This window comes from Rhynchophorus ferrugineus, unplaced genomic scaffold (genome assembly GCF_030347505.1).
Source record: "Rhynchophorus ferrugineus isolate W39M unplaced genomic scaffold, kcgeb_rfMv2 rfM1, whole genome shotgun sequence".
NCBI classification, from domain to species: Eukaryota; Metazoa; Arthropoda; class Insecta; order Coleoptera; family Curculionidae; genus Rhynchophorus; species Rhynchophorus ferrugineus.
Window position 1 is genome coordinate 72028496 of NW_027472580.1, and position 17219 is coordinate 72045714.

Genomic DNA, 17219 nt, shown 5'->3' on the forward strand with positions numbered 1-17219 from the left:
TAACGTTTATCTCCGAGATCACGTTAGAATTGAAGTAATCATAAAAATAAAACACTAATGGTTGCAGCCGATCGCCAACTGAGACGAGATTTGTAAAGAAATCCTGCAACAACAGTGTGTGTTAGTTGAGAAGTAAACAATCTGCCCCAGTGCTGGCTATGAATCAATAATGATGGAATTTTTAATAATTCGTCATTCAGTTTGTCGAAGTCGTGCTCGACCAGGCCATGTACGGGAACAAGTAGTAATTATTAAGTTAGGATGCACATTCATATTTGCCTTCCACTTGAACATATAATATTTTTGATGTCACTTACATTTCGAATATTTTGATACGACTGGACAAGATCTCCATATTGTTCCTTTTGAGTAGGCGCCATTGAAACATTAACAATATGATCAGTTTTTTTAGGTAAGTCTTGCAGAACATCCCTCTTTAGCCTTCGTAACACGAAGGGTTTCATTATACGCTTGGCTTGCTCTATCTGTTCTCTTTCAAAGGCGGGAACAGAGTCATCATCTTTTGCTTTCTATAACATAAAAAACCTTTATGTTTATATTTTCCATACATACTAAATAATAATTGTAAAAAATTGTCATTAGACTGATAAGATACTGAAAGATTACAGACCGAGTTCTTCTGAAATAAATTCTTCAGGTCATCTGTTTTCTCAGCAAATATCTTCGGCATCACAAATATCAACAGCGACATCAGTTCTAGTAAGTTGTTTTGTAGTGGGGTTCCTGTTAAAAGAATTCTATGTTTGGCCTAAAATTCCACCATATTTTAAATAATACCTGTGGTATATGATCTAATAACTTACGTTAATTCTTAAATTAATACATAACAAAATGTAACACATGATGTAGCATTGCAAGCCGTGTGGTTTGAAAATTAATGAATAAAATACCAAATTATTGATAACGGCAAATTTTTATCGTTTACTTATTAATAACGTTTATCTCCGAGATCACGTTAGAATTGAAGTAATCATAAAAATAAAACACTAATGGTTGCAGCCGATCGCCAACTGAGACGAGATTTGTAAAGAAATCCTGCAACAACAGTGTTTGTTAGTTGAGAAGTAAACAATCTGCCCCAGTGCTGGCTATGAATCAATAATAATGGAATTTTTAATAATTCGTGTACGGGAACAAGTAGTAGTCTGGAGGAGCAATGTCAAGTGAATGCTGGTAGGGAAACATATCCACATGAATTGTTCAATTTGATCAATTGATCATATTTTTATTTCGTTAATGACAGTTTGTATTCAGTACATGAGACAAACATATTAGTTATAACAATTGCCATGATGCTTTAATTCTGTTGGATCTTTAAATTTCGCTTCCTTCAGTCATCCATTGAAGTTTTTGTCTTCTTCGCCAAATTTGCCGTACTTAAACTTTTTTAAGTCAGCATTATCATTTGTTCATGCACTTCTAAAAATAATCGATGTATCTCACTTACAGATTTCATTAAATTTAAGTAAAATAAAGTTTCCCACAAATGACGCTTGAACGATCAGATCAAAACATGCAATGTCCTGCATACAAACGGATTTATAAATATTTAAGAGTGGCCATTAGTAATAGTTCTGCCTGTTGTGTGGAGCATTTTAAAAGATTTTGGTTTTTGTTAAATGTATCTAGCAATTACTTTTAGCAATTTAATTTTAATAAGCAAAGTTTGAAGTAACTAATATATTTTTCTTGTACTTGCACTTTTATATATCACATGTATAGCTTAACATAGACATCTATTTTATATCTAAAATAGACAGTGCTTTAGTAAATATACTAAATAGAGATTAAACTCGCTAGAAACTGAACAAATTCGATAATACATAATTATGCCTGAATTATGCGAACAAATGCAGCAATTATTAATTATTTCAGCCCTCAAGATATTGTACACCTTCAGCAGATTTATTGATTTAAAGTGATCATATTAAGTTATAAAATTAAGAATCACAAATATAATATTACTCGATATTCTATGAACAGTCGACTGAAACTTCGATAGTACCGTTAGTCGATAGTTGCCAACGCTAATTTTTATCATAAATAATAGAGAAACATAAGACCGTATAAGTCTGGAAAATGATCAAATTTCAACATTGAGATTTTAAGAAATTGGCTGTGATTTTTTCCAGCTTGATTTTAGTCACGTCAAACCCTTAACGTTTTGGAGACATTATTGTTAGGTACAGCCCCTCCTACGTTGGGTAAACACCCCTTCCAGTCTCATAGATAATCCCGTGCCCTTTATAAGGTGGAGGACACGGGGTAATACAAACGATTGTCCTGGTACCATCATGGGAACGTTAGATCGCACTGTTAGTTCTATCGGGCCAATCTCAGGGCCAGCCTGATTCATATCTGACAATATATTGCTTAACGTGGAATTCGAACTGCCATCCACATTATCACCCTTTGGAAATTTATAAATCTTCGACAACAACTCAGAAGATTTATCTTAGTTATTGACTTGAATGAAACAATTATTTCGTACAAAATTTGAAAAGGAATATCTACGCATCGGCTCGGTAAACCCAACAATTATAGCGATAAGATGGCTTTGAACTGCGTTAAGGTGTGGATGCACTTTACCTTTGTAATTTGTCCATAGACAAGAATCTAAAACCCGATAAGGCATAACCGTAGTTCAGAGCACACTTTAAGAAGTTGATCCAGTCCGTATATATTAGCTAAAAAAGTAGGCTAAAATATAGGCTTGATTTCATAAAAACATATTCACGACATTCTTATCTTCAAAACCAGCGGCCTAAACAGCATCACCAGTTCCATTATGTCCCGATTATTTATAATCAAACAACATTCATTTATTAAAAATATTATTTATTTGACAGTTATCATCCAGCAAAATTTAAATAAAAAATCTTTACGATGCTATAATTAATAACTTAGGGGAATTGTAACAAATATACTAATTAAATATAAATCGCAGACAACAGAAGTATTATACAAAAAATGTTATTTCAATTCTTTCTTGGAGATACTAGACTGGTAGCCTTTGCGGAATCTACACCAAGCGCCGAAGAAAGTAGTTTGACGACACTTTTCACGTCTGGATTATCAGTTTCTAAAACAAAACAAAAAAACTCTTGGAACTCAACATTTATGATTTCAAATTATTCAAAAATAGTCTCGGTATTTTTTTTGCTTCAAAGTTTTAAATTAAATAGCACCTATTTAAAAAGCATGTGCATTATTCGTGTGCCAATTAACGGAATTGTTCATTAACGAATGATTCAATAATTCTCATTTGAATATTATCATATCTAATAATTATGTAGATTCTTCACAAATCTACACTAACTTACCATCGGTTGTAATATCTTTTTCCAGTTTCAATTTCTCTTTGTTCATGGCTAACATACCTTCTTCAATGGTGCCTTGTGAAATTAATCTAGATATAGATATATAAATTAAGTGTAAATTTATAAAAAATATGTTTTTAGAATTACCTATAGACAGTTACCGGTTTTGTTTGACCCATCCTGTGACATCTATCTTCTGCCTGTTTATCATTGTAAGGGTTGAAATCAATATCATGAATAATGACAGTATCGGCGCTGGTAAGGTTAATACCCAAACCACCCGCTCTGGTGGATAGAAGGAAAACAAAGATCCCAGTGTCCTTCGTATACTCATTTATTAGGTCCTGCCTAATATTCACTGCCGTACTTCCGTCCAGTCGAAGGTAACGATAATTTCTTAATTGTAAATATACTTCTAATATATTGAGAATGAGAACATATTGACTGAAGATCAGCACTCTGTGACCATTATTTTGTAATTCCGGTAAGCATTTATCTAAATATATGAATTTCCCTGAGGTAAGTATTAAGTTATCTGGCAGTATAAATTTGTTCAAGCACTAAAAAGGTAAAAAAAAGGGTTACCAACGGTTATACAACTAGCTTTGGTTGATTGTTTTTATGAAATAATGCTGTATCAATAATTACATAATAATATATTACACAATGAATATTTAAATGATAATAAAAATTAAAAATTCTTGATGCTGAACATGACGCGATTGTCAATTTGAGAATTATGCTGGCAAGAAAATGTGTTCAGTTTTGTATAAACCCTATTGAGTCTTAACTGATGAAATTTTTATGTTCTTATTGTACAAAAAGATGGGTTAAATTCATCATTTGACCGATTCTGAAAATTATTTTTATTAGATGTATAAATTAAGTTTTGCATAACAAAAAGTGCTACTATTTAAGTAATATATATTTTCGTTACTTAATTCGTAACATCGTAGATAAGATATTAAGTACATGACCTGTAAGTCTTAGTGATTTTGCTTTTTATAATAGCCTCGTATATGCTTTATTTTGTTTCTTTTGACCTGAACAGGGACCAATCATTTATTTTATGATTATCAGAAATTTTATTTCATATTTTAAATTTTAAAAAATCTTCATGCGACACCTAAGATGTTTTTAAACGTACGTTGTTATTCTGATCAAAGTGAAATAAGATATCTGGAGTAGTTTTAAAAACTTAAAGATGATGAATTTGGTATCGAAGGTAAAAAACTTAGTGGAAGGAAGAAAATTTATGAAAACGTGGGAAAAGTTCGAATAGAAACTCATGGGAGATCGCTATAAATTAAAATTGATAAATTTGAAACAGACATTGATTAGAAATTGTCCTTATATACGTAAAATTCGATCAAGTGATTTTAAAACATGATAAGCTTAAATAGAAATGCCTACCCACATAACATTTCACCATACTCTACTGCTTCATACTTTTCCATCTTTTTCTGATCGATGACTAACTATTAAGTAATATTCGGCCGCATATTACTTAATAACGGTACAAAAACACTAAAGATGAGGGACTCTTTCAAGGCGGAATCATTGTGCTGGTAGAAAATTGAGAAATATCGCATCTATCGATCGACAACACTTAAAACTTGATTGAACATTATTATAATGGTCTATACATTTTTTACTACTTCTTTTTTATTCTCATGAGACTAGATTTTAATAAAATCCGTTACCGAAGTATAATTCAAAAATTGCAAAATACTTGAAATGATTTGAACTTATCACGAAGCTTGATATTTGAGTTTTCTAATATCTAAACAGAATTTTTAAACCTGTCAAATATAATATTTACTTAATGCATCATAAGAGTAACAAACTTAACTCATTTTCCATAAAAAATCTAAAATGAGCCAAAATTATTTTGTTATTATCCTTATATCTGTTTATTATAATCCATAATACCTGTTTGGATTTTTCCATCTTTTTATTGGCTTAGAACTTGTTGGACATCTCCAGATTCATAATAAAAAAACGTCCATGTATGTATATAACTCCGAGATACTCAGAATTTATATTTTGGAGCAACTCTAGGGCTTGAAAAAAGCAAAATCAAAATTGCATTGGTGTAGAAGCAAATGGAAAATCGCATTCGCGATTTTAAAAAGTATGTTTTGTTGGGGGTCCACTGATTCTGTTGAGAAATAACGAAATTTGACTTTGTAGAATAAAATATTAACATATAAAAAGTCGCCACACGGTATTGTTGGATGTAAGTGAATTTTTGGTGTTCTATGCATCGTGACAACGCTATATTGCTATATAAAGTGTAACTTATATTGCTAAGTAAGCCACTAACTTTTTAAACGAAAAAACAACAAACAGCAACGCAATAAAATCAATTTATGGAGAACTTTTTGTATATACGTGACTAGTTAAATTCATGTAGGTTCTGAAAAAATATATTTCCAGGTAATAACTGGAGATTTCTATTTTGTGTATGGCCATTTTTAAAATGTTGCACTTGCGGGCTAGAATCGCTATTTTTTTAAAATATACCAATACACAACATACATAGAAGCTGTTACAGAAGAAAGTTTATATTTAATAGATAGATTAAAAAAAAGCAAACGGTCTATCGAAAAAATATTTAATGATTATTAAAGTAAACTATATGGAAATGTAGTTCCTAAAAACCGTCGTTTTATAAAATAGCATTTAATTTAAGAGGCGATAATTCCTTATTCGGATATGGCAGCCCACATACACAGAAGCTTTGATGCAGTAAAATAAAGTCAGCGCAAATGTTAGGCTACCAATTGACATGCCCGTCCGCGCCCCATCGTTTCTTTCTTTTAAGACACCTTGTTTGATCGGGTAGTTTTATTTCAAATGTACCCACTATAAGACAATGAAAAACCCTTTTTTTGTAGTATCGACAAATATAATACCTTAACCCAATATGTGTTAATACTTACTTTATATTGTTGAGATAAAGTATGAATCTCAAAATCTGACATCCACTTTAAATCCTCTACGATGTAATCTATTACAGTGTCTTTATATCCAGGATCTTTGGCTAACAATTTTGCCATTTCTTGCAGTTGACCCATGTCGTAATGATACCTCATTAAGAGGGGATGGTTACTCAACTTTCTTAGTTCTGTCATTATGCTCATGCCATTACACTGGCCTTCTTCTTCCTTTCCAAAAATATTGAAAAATTAATTTTACAAGAAAAATTAATACACAATGGAAGCCAATTAAATTAGGATGCACATTCATATTTGCCTTCCACTTGAACATATAATATTTTTGATGTCACTTACATTTCGAATATTTTGATACGACTGGACAAGATCTCCATATTGTTCCTTTTGAGTAGGCGCCATTGAAACATTAACAATATGATCAGTTTTTTTAGGTAAGTCTTGCAGAACATCCCTCTTTAGCCTTCGTAACACGAAGGGTTTCATTATACGCTTGGCTTGCTCTATCTGTTCTCTTTCAAAGGCGGGAACAGAGTCATCATCTTTTGCTTTCTATAACATAAAAAACCTTTATGTTTATATTTTCCATACATACTAAATAATAATTGTAAAAAATTGTCATTAGACTGATAAGATACTGAAAGATTACAGACCGAGTTCTTCTGAAATAAATTCTTCAGGTCATCTGTTTTCTCAGCAAATATCTTCGGCATCACAAATATCAACAGCGACATCAGTTCTAGTAAGTTGTTTTGTAGTGGGGTTCCTGTTAAAAGAATTCTATGTTTGGCCTAAAATTCCACCATATTTTAAATAATACCTGTGGTATATAATCTAATAACTTACGTTAATTCTTATCAAATTTTCATATCTCTGTGTATTCATATTTTTAAGCATGTGTGCTTCATCAAATATTAAGTAATGTAGTGGTGTTACTCGAAACATTTTCCTTTCTTCGGGACTATTAGCTACTATTGTGTACCTGAAACAAATCTCATTTAATATTATTTCACATTGTTATTTTGGACTATTTACGTTGTTAAAATTACGTCAAAATCATTTAGCATTCCTTTAGCGAGATCAAATCGGAATGCCCTTCTTTCTTCTGTACTGCCATAGTACATAAAAACCCTGAGTTCTGGACACCACCGCGCAAATTCATTTTTCCAGTTATCTGAAAAATATGTTGGTAAAAAAATGGACGATTAATACTAAAATTATATGTCATAAATCAGTACAAATAACAGTAAAGTAGAATGATTTAACATATTTAAATAAAAAGTTTTTTGTGATTTGGTAAATGTCTTGCAGGAAAAGTACTACTTCTAAAGGTTGCTAAACATTTTTTTTTAATTACATGAGTTGGATTTTGTACAAATAAACATATAATTTTTAGTATCTTTTGGTCGAATTTCCACCATTATTATTACTTAAACTGATCATAACTTGGCATCATAAAACAGGCAAAGATCATATTTACCTAATGTAGAAGAAGGCACAACAACCAAATGGGTATTTTGAGATTGACCTGTGATTTTCAAGTATGCTAAGAAAGCCACAATTTGCACTGTTTTTCCAAGACCCATTTCATCTGCCAGTATCCCATTTACACCTTGTGAATGCAAAACTGCCAACCAATTTAAACCAACCATTTGATAACTGGTAAGTTTTAACCTAAATAAATCAAACCAATGTACACTAAAATAAAACTTAAAATGATTTATAATTACGAGGAAGACAGATTTCTAGGTTGTTCTTTCACACCAGCACCCGCCGCAACAGCTCTTTCCATTTGTTGTGCTAAATTTGTACATTTTTTCATTAGGTTCCTGATATTATTCCGCGTTATTAACACTTGCTGAGCCGAATTTAATAAATCAGTGCTTAAATTCTTATTACTTTGTAACTTAGTTACCTAAAAAAATTAATAAGACTTTTACATAAGTACACTCATAATTAACATAAAATGTAATAATGAAATAAATATAAAGCTGCTGGTCATTAACTTTACTTTTAAAAAATGTGCTATTAATTTTGATAATGTAACTATATATTAATCTCCTGTTAAAAACTATACTCTCTTGATCTAATAATATTATATAAACCATATATAATATATAACCATGTATATAAGTTAAAATATGTAAACTTACTAAATCAATCCATCCAGAGAATGGTCTTAATTCAATGAGACAATCTGCTTTTTTTTTAGAACAAAACTGCATTAATTGAAGTTCATTGGAAGTACCTGTTTCAAAAAATTCCAATACTTTTTTTTTATCACCAGTTAACTCATCAGTAATTTCAGCATCTGAATCTTCATCATCACTGTAATATAATAATTACAATTCATTGAACAATTAAGAATGTTATCATACCTATCAAAAACCCTAGTATCTCTATAATGGTCGGTACTTCCAGTACTGTCATCACTATCATAATCCCTTCTTTTAACTGTAACATTAAATAATCTTTATAAATGTATAATGATATTATAAACTAACCTTTCTTTTTCCTGTTAACACTAGGTTCACCTTCTGCACGTCTTTTGATACTGGAATTACTACCTTTTGTAACCGTATGTTTTTCATAATCTTCTTTCCAAGCACTGTATGAACCTTGCATTACAGTTTTTGAGTATGTCCTAGACAGCTCTGCTGCTGCTGCATCAGTATTAAAACTATGTTTTGATAAAATATCATGTATTTTCTATAAAATATCCACATTAGAATATGAAAGAACAATTTTAATTATTTATATTTACCATTGCTTCTAAATTAGGAAAAATTTCTAGAAGGAACTTCATTTGTTTTTCTTTTTCAAGAATACCTGGGTTTTTCTGCCTTGTATGACCATTTACTTTAGTTGGAGTTTCTGAGACTGCTATAGTAGTGGGACTTTTTATTATTGACCCACTGATGTTTTTTTGACCCTCAACTTCCGAGTCTGAATCACTAAATGGATTAATAATACGTTTTCTTGAAGGCTGTACCGATTGAGCGTTCATATTTGGTGCTTTAAAATAAAGTGTGTCAAAAAAAAAGTAATATTTTTACTAAATCTCTAACTTACAAGTGTCTAATGTTTCGTCTGATTGATGAGAAAGCTGGGGCTTCTTTTGAATTCTAAAGCCTCGTAATGCTAGAGTAGCGCTACTTTCTTCTGTCATAATAACATAAAGGTGGTTCTATTAACTCACTGATATATGTTATTCACTCTTTCCGAAACAAGTTAAAAATTTAAGAACCGACCGACATAAAACCAATCTTTTGAAGTTTGCCAGTATTCCTAGGGAAATGTTACCGCTATTATAATTGGCAATCTGTAAAATTATTGGCGGTTTCTATAAATTTCTCTAAATTGTACCTACAATTTCAATTTTTAATCTTTGTACATTTAAAAAAGTAAATATTTTAATTAATTTAAATAACTACAAGATATATATTTAGTATTAATTACCGTTTTTTTTTATACTACAATAATAAAAATTTATTAATATACATATCTTTAAATTTTCATATTGGCTACATTGCAATACCTTCATTACATTCTCCGTTTTTTATCACAAGGTGGCGCTTTATCTTATTAAGGGAAAACTCGTGTGAAAGCCGATATTGGTTTTCTAAATTTTAAAAATGTCTGGTTTAGTGAGGAATATTCGTTTATTTTCAAGAAATGTTTCTTATTTAAGGTGCTATACAACAAGACCAGCTTGCGTGATATTAATAAAATACAATAATACTCAAATTGGAGTTCATAATAATGGTATTCAGCTGTCAGCCGCACAGGTATAAATAAAATTTAAAAACAACTATTTAAGCCTTGCTTTAATTACTCACATCACGAGGATGCACTTTCAATTATTTATCAGTGCTAATAGCCCATACTTCTTGTTTAAGTGATAAATTACATAACTTTAGTATAACCTCACTTTTTCAGTGAATCTATATTTATTTTTTGTTTAGACTAGACATTATTCTCCTGAAATAATTAAGCCAAAACCAACAGAGGCAGAGATTAAAGAAAGAGTCCTTAAAGTTGTTGCTTCCTATGACAAAGTAACAGCGGATAAGGTATTTACAATTGTAACAGGTTTTTTTTCTCTTTCAGAGACTCATATTGCCTCATGAGCGAAGTTACAGTTCCAAACCACCATTGACTTTAAAACTTATCGCTGACAGGGTTCTTTTAGTTTTAAAATTGTATGATAAAGTTAACCCCGATAAGGTACAGTAATTTTGCTTATGATGGTAACACTGGTAAATAAATAAATTATCAATTATGCTTTTTATTCGAATTATATCTTGCCAATGTTACTAGGCATTAGTCTCTGTGTTTGTTTATATTTTGAGATTTAAATATTTTTTTAGCTTTCTTTGGAATCACATTTCATCAATGACTTAGGTTTAGATTCACTAGATCATGTTGAAGTTATTATGGCTATTGAGGATGAATTCGGTTTTGAAATACCAGATACAGATGCTGAAAAACTTCTTCGGCCTGCTGACATAGTTAGGTAAGGGAAAATGGAACTTTTGTATTCCTTATTTTAAATATCAATTGCTTTCAGATATGTGGCTGATAAAGAAGATATCTATGAGTAAAGAAATGTATAGTTTTAGATTACCTACCCATTTTTGTTTATATAGGTTTAAATATTCTAATTGTAAACTGTTTTTACATATTTAAGTCTTATAAACTTTAGAATTTGTAAAAATAGATCAAGCTGTGCAGTTTTGTTAAAACATGTTAAGAAATTATATGGTATTAAAGCCAAAGTGATTTTTTTAATGCCTTGTTTAATTACTTTTTGTAGCCAAATTGTGTCTTACGTGTGTTTATTCCTATATCCTAACTCTCGTGTGTACACATATACATATAATGAAAATTAAATTTGTTCATAATTTTAGATTAAAAATTATATTTTATGACAATTTATTTGACAAATATGAAACAAACCTTAGTTGCCATCATAGAAAATACCAAAACAACACAGTGTTGCCAATGCACTAAATACATTTATTCTTTAAATTACTGTTCAGCTCAACTATTGATATATTATTTAGAATTTGTTATGCGTTATTTATTTAAGATTATTGTCAAATTATCTTAAATAAACTTTATTATGGAACATTAAAATGAAAAAGATTTTCATTTGAATTTTTTGTGTGTATATGTGATATGAGATATACAAGGATGTACAAATGGTATGTTATTTGTATTAGGTTTTTAATTCTAGTAACAGTTTTATATTTTTTAGGCAAACTTTGAATAAACAATGCGCTCTAACTCTGTTATCGGGTTTAGCCATAGGATTTACAGTAGCTTATGTTGCTTTATCTCAACAAACATCCTTTACAGATCCACATAGCAGTTATGAAATGGAATTAATGGAAGGGCCTACAGTGGATCCAGGTAACGAGGTTCAATTAGTGTCAGATACTATAGTGATGCATTTATATTTTGTTCATTAAATATTTGTATATTTATTGTTTATTATTAGGTATACATTCAAAATATGAGGAATTTCACCTTTTGGAAGACAGTACTGTAGCTGATAAACTTTACAAAGAAGTAAGGGTGTTATGTTGGATTATGACTGGGCCAAATAATCATGAGAAAAGGGCAAAGCATGTAAAAAATACATGGGGAAAAAGATGTAATATTTTACTATTTATGAGCTCTAAGGAAGGTAAGATATATATTTTTTGTTTTTAAATTGATAAAGCAAACTATAAAATAGGAAATGAATGAATATGATACTAATAGATTATAGAAATGTGTGGGATGGCATTATGGAAATATCTTATGATAATTGAACTTGATACTTACATTAAATTAATTTATACTGGCTATTGTTTTGCCAGACACAAATTAACATACATGTGATATATTAATGGTATTTTGATTACATTGGCAAATAACTCATGTTTTATTTATTTATTTTTCTGTATTTGCTAGATGAATAAAATTAATTCTGCTTTTTAGATAAATCTTTGCCTTCAGTAGCATTACCAATAAAAGAAGGCCGCAAATACCTCTGGGGAAAGACAAAGCGTGCATTTGAATATGTTTACAAGCATTATTTTGATAAAGCTGACTGGTTTTTAAAGGCAGATGATGACACGTTAGTGAATATTTTGACAAAAATATCTTTTAATTGTTTAGTTTTTTTTTTATAGATATATGATACTAGAAAACTTAAGATATATGTTAATGCCATATAGTTCTAATGAATCAATTTATTTTGGTTGTCGGTTTAAACCTTATGTTAGACAGGGCTATATGAGTGGGGGTGCTGGTTATGTTTTGAGTAAAGAAGCTCTTAGAAGATTCGTAGAGGTACAGTGATTTAAATATTCATGATCTTGGAAGTTGTACTTATGGTTAATTTTAGATTGGATTGAAAAATTCATCGGGGTGCTCTAAAAGTGATAATGGCGCTGAAGATGTTGAAATGGGTCGATGTTTAGAATCAGTAAAAGTAATAGCTGGTGACTCTCGAGACTCAATGGGCCGGGGTAGATTTTTCCCATTTGTCCCCGAACATCACCTAATTCCCGGTCATGTTTCGAAAAGTTTTTGGTACTGGCAATATATTTACTATGAAAACAAGGAGGTAGAGTATAATGAATCAGTTAAGTTAAGTTGTAAAGTAAACGATTTTCAGGGCATGGAATGTTGTTCTGATAATGCTGTTTCTTTTCATTATGTATCTCCAAATCAAATGTATGTTTTAGAATATTTAATTTATCATTTAAGACCCTATGGAATATCTTTTCATGTTGACATGCCTCCTGAACTGAATGATAAAAGGGAATCTCAGAAATAATGAAATAAGTATATTTTTCAAAATAGTCATTTTATTAACTTTATAAATGTAAGTAAATTAGGAATTTTAGAATTTAGTTAGATATGTCAGAAAAATTTCGATAATAGTATACATTTTTCCTATACAAATAATAATGATAAGAGTTACCATAGTATCTTAACTATTTACCTCAAAATTTGCACAGTTTCAATTCTATGATAATTAAACTATTTATCATGACAAGTGTATCTTTAAAAATTTTTGATAACTTTACACTATTTTTAATTTCAATTAATTTACCCTATCACCAGTTAAGATATTTCTTAAAGACTGATATTAATTTAACTTTCAATGTATAAAATATAGTTTTTGCACAATTATATTTAGTACATAGATTATTATTGAAAACAAGTTCATGTATTTTAATTCATGTTCTGTTATTAATTATTTTATTTATGACAATTTTATTATCAATTGAATTGATTGTATTGAATTGTATGATTTTTTAAGAATCAGTCCTAGTCTTTTAATGCCAAATAAACAATGCCATACTATATATATCCTTATAGTAATCTCATGTGTAGATATAATTCTGTCTATTATATTACAAAACTTATTGTAAGTAGTTAGTTAAACATGCGCTAGTCCTAGAATGATAATATATCGCTTTTACTTTTCTAATTTAGTGTAATTTTTATTGAAAACCCTTTCACTGTTATTAAATGCTAATTTACTTACTGTGAGTTAATTTTAGAGAATGTGTAGTAGATGGCGCTGTTTAGCGTATCAAACTTCTCTTTTCAAAAGACAATAAATTACACTGAAAGCTCTGCGTTTAGAAGTTAATTCAAAAGTGATGAATGAAAGTGATTAATATTGATAAAGAAAGCGAGATCATGTGAAATCGCTACCCAATAAATATATATTTTTTAATCGAACATTGAAATGAAAATCAACACTATTTATATTAGAACATAAAAGGCTTTTGTAACATTCCAATGTAACAACTGCCAAAATATATAAAGAAGCGCTTAAATCAATCTTCAATTATGACTTCTTTCAAATTGATGTATCTAGAATTAAAAAAACTTAATTTATTAGAAATTCACAGTTTATTTGAACCTTTTTTATCATAAACTATTTTGTTATTATATACATATTTTATATTTTCTATGTTGGTAAATTTATAATTTGGATTTTTTTTTATTTCGGTATTTTGATCGGTCCATTAAATAATTTGTGGATAGTCCAAATAACGTCAGCAAGCGCTAGCCATTGATTCTTTCACTGAGTAGCAATTATTTGGTCTGAGCTGTGGTCTTGACATGGGTAAGATCAATTTTTTACATACTCTGTTTGTCTAAGCTTTTTGTAGACAAAAAATGAATTGTGAAAATTGCGATTATTATTAATTGATATTTATAAAATTCTGAATATTGAAAGTACTTTTTAGGAGGTTTTCATAGCTATTAAGAGTCCATATGACCACGAAAAATAAATTGGAACCAGTAATAACCGTAAGACCAGGCTTTTACAACATATAACTGAGTGTTATTACAATAAAAAAATCTGGCGTCTTTTGTTACATGATTTTTTAAAATAATGGTTGCACTGAGCTGTGTGCATTGACTATTCTTTTTTAATATTCGACTCAAAGTTACCAGTTTCAATTAATATGTACCTCTCATTATAGTTTCGTTCTATTTGAGTTATCAATTTTATTTGAGATAAAAATGACGGATTATAAAGGAAGGTGTCTGGAATAAGAAAACACATTTCAAATACATGTTTCAATTTCTCAAATATATATTTTTGGGTGCTTTTGGCACACACACTGATAATTTTTTATGTTTTTTTTTGAAATTTGCAAACCTATATATGGTTGGTTCTACAATAAAGATTGATATTGGGAGGTTAAATTAAAACAATTTTCATATATGAACTCATAAAATTATTTACCAAAAGTACTTTCTCATATAGTTGTTTCGTTTTATTTATTAGAGTACAGATTCGAAATTAATTATTTCCGTATTACTTCATTTGTTCCAAAAATGTGAGGTATACTTTTTTTTCTTTTACCAGGTTGACCAGCTAGAACCAAATGGTCTTTGGCTAATGTCGGGGTATGATTGTTTTGCGGGCGACAGAGACCCTGGGTGACGACTGGGACTCGTAGTTTTTTACTACCGGAGTTTGTGGATGGGTAGGGATTTTATCAAGGTGTTGTCGTGTTCTAAGGTTCCTCTGGAGAACCTCACACTGAGTATGTTTATGAAATTTTTCACAAACGGGATGCTTGATTCGAGGTGTGTATTGACGTTCCTCATAAATCGTGGGGCTTTGAGTAATGTGCGGACTTTTTTGGATTGGAACACTTGTAATAGTTCAAGTTGTCTCTCCGAGACATACCTGTACCACACCTGTGCTCCGTTGATACAGACTGGACGGACTAGCATTTTATACAGCGTCGTTTTCTGTGGGATTGAAAGTTTGCTTTTTCTGCAGAGTAGTGGAAATAGTAGGCTTTACACGCCATTTCCTTTGCAAATGGCGTGCTGTATTTGGGCTGACTATTGGAATCTGCGGTCGAACTGGAGACCGAGGTATGAAACTTTCTGGAGCATTTAGGGACTTTATCAATTTGGAAGCGATAGGCGCGAAACTCCTTCTTACGGTGGAACAGAATAGCGTAAAAGTTTTGCTCGGGTTTATCTATAGCCGCCATAATTTGTACCACGCTATCGCTTGGTTCAGCTATATTATTCAGAGTCTGTTACGGATAGCGCCGGGACAGTAACCAGTTGTGAAGAAAGCGGATTCATCTGCATAAAATACTGTGTGGGAAAGTTTGTAGAGCGGGAAATCAGCCATATAAATAGTTGAATAGGGCTGGGGCTAGTGGAGCAACTTGCGGGACTCCTGCCGAAATCTGTTTATGAGAGGAGACTGCGTCACCGATCCTAACTTGAAAGGTGACCATGGTGCCATACTTGATCGAAAGTTTTGGAGACATCTAAGAAGATGGCTCCAGTTTTTCGACCTTTTATCAGTGCTTGGTGGATTGTTGCTGCGACGCGGGCAGCTTGATGGTGGCATGAGTGTTTGGCGCGGAAACCGAATTGTTCGTTCTGGATTATGTGATGTGCGTCTGTGAAATCTTTTAATATCGCTTTTTCGGTAAGTTTGGAGAGTAAACTAATCAGGCTGATGGGCCTGTAGTCAGATGGATTGGACTTGGCATTTTTTTAGGAATGACGGCGACAAGCACATGTTTCCAGTTCTTTGGGAAATGCTTTAACCTCAGGATGGAGTTAATAATGTTAGCAAGTTCTTATAGTTGCTTGCTAGTGAGGTTTTTTAGATGGTGGTTTGCTGTTATACCATCTGGGCCTGGAGCTTTTTTAAAAGACATACGTTTTATGAAGAGCTGAAGGTCTCTGGGAGAGACTATGCTCTTTAGAAGATGAACTGACCGGAAGTCTTTCCTCTTTAGAGAGGGGATAGTGTCGTTTATGATGGATAATGTCTGTTGAGGTGGGCCAAGAGAGGATTGCATTGTGGAGTATACCAGAAATATAGTATTATATAGTCTATTCAAAACAGTAGTGACACACGTGACCTGTCAAAACGTCGCAATGTTGCCACAGCAACTCTGAGTTTTAGTACATTTTGGCTGAGTAAGTAGCTGACCCTGTCAAATGTTAAAATCTATTATTCACTTTTCTTTGGAAGGAATATGACTTGAATGGTATGCGTTGTTCGCAGGATAATGTTCCTTTCCGCATATTTTTTTGACATCTTTTTTAGAAAATCAACTCTTTTGTATAACTGCTTCGATAAAACGATACATTTTTTCTAAGAAGGGTTATTTGAAGGGAAACAACTGTACTCGGAGATGTACAAGAAAAGTATGATGTTAACTATTTGTAATATATGCCAAATGCACATGCATTCAGTCTATGGACAGGCGGCGTTAATTAATATATTAGTAGGTTGTCTATGATAACAGTAATCCTACACAAAAAATCCCTTTTTGTAAACTGAATATTTTTTCAATAAAGTAGTTGACGCTTGCTTATATACGGGTTTTTCGATGATGAATGATGACCT

The 17219-nt window shown here is 31.1% G+C and overlaps 4 protein-coding genes across 5 annotated transcripts in view; 2 read left to right on the plus strand and 2 right to left on the minus strand.

Annotated features, from left to right (window-relative positions):
- Positions 1-994, minus strand: part of LOC143190031 (uncharacterized) — a 28538-nt gene extending 27544 nt beyond the window's left edge. Inside the window, exons 1-3 of the mRNA XM_076394094.1 lie at positions 825-994; positions 632-769; positions 318-530 (exon numbers count right to left, since the gene is read on the minus strand). Coding sequence (XP_076250209.1) covers positions 318-530; positions 632-769; positions 825-863 — 390 coding nt within the window. The 5' untranslated portion in view covers positions 864-994. The remainder of the gene's footprint in view (positions 1-317; positions 531-631; positions 770-824) is intronic.
- Positions 995-2842: 1848 nt separating this feature from the next.
- On the minus strand, positions 2843-11226 carry LOC143190044 (SWI/SNF-related matrix-associated actin-dependent regulator of chromatin subfamily A containing DEAD/H box 1 homolog). The gene is made up of 16 exons (XM_076394122.1): positions 11131-11226; positions 9371-9620; positions 9063-9313; positions 8803-9007; positions 8677-8752; positions 8452-8626; positions 8029-8213; positions 7779-7972; positions 7334-7472; positions 7145-7280; positions 6952-7089; positions 6638-6850; positions 6287-6511; positions 3489-3901; positions 3345-3430; positions 2843-3103 (listed from the first exon to the last, which is right to left on the minus strand). The coding sequence occupies exons 2-16, from the start codon at positions 9465-9467 to the stop codon at positions 3000-3002; spliced, it is 2637 nt and encodes an 878-aa protein (XP_076250237.1). The 5' UTR covers positions 9468-9620; positions 11131-11226; the 3' UTR covers positions 2843-2999.
- Positions 9857-11089, plus strand: ND-ACP (NADH dehydrogenase (ubiquinone) acyl carrier protein). Of its 2 annotated transcripts, none has more exons than XM_076394152.1 (4): positions 9857-10086; positions 10264-10371; positions 10669-10814; positions 10869-11089. In XM_076394152.1, exons 1-4 carry the CDS (start codon positions 9934-9936, stop codon positions 10900-10902), a joined length of 441 nt encoding a protein of 146 aa, XP_076250267.1. In that variant the 5' UTR covers positions 9857-9933; the 3' UTR covers positions 10903-11089. The 2 variants fall into 2 exon arrangements, with proteins under 2 accessions (XP_076250267.1, XP_076250259.1); XM_076394144.1 differs by lacking the exon at positions 10264-10371 and adding an exon at positions 10409-10525 and having other exon boundaries at positions 9858-10086.
- Positions 11227-11292: 66 nt separating the features above from the next.
- On the plus strand, positions 11293-13790 carry LOC143190050 (glycoprotein-N-acetylgalactosamine 3-beta-galactosyltransferase 1). Its single transcript, XM_076394135.1, has 7 exons — positions 11293-11505; positions 11559-11713; positions 11802-11990; positions 12287-12425; positions 12481-12640; positions 12696-12917; positions 12969-13790. Exons 1-7 carry the CDS (start codon positions 11480-11482, stop codon positions 13128-13130), a joined length of 1053 nt encoding a protein of 350 aa, XP_076250250.1. The 5' UTR covers positions 11293-11479; the 3' UTR covers positions 13131-13790.
- The last annotated feature ends 3429 nt before the right edge of the window (positions 13791-17219 follow it).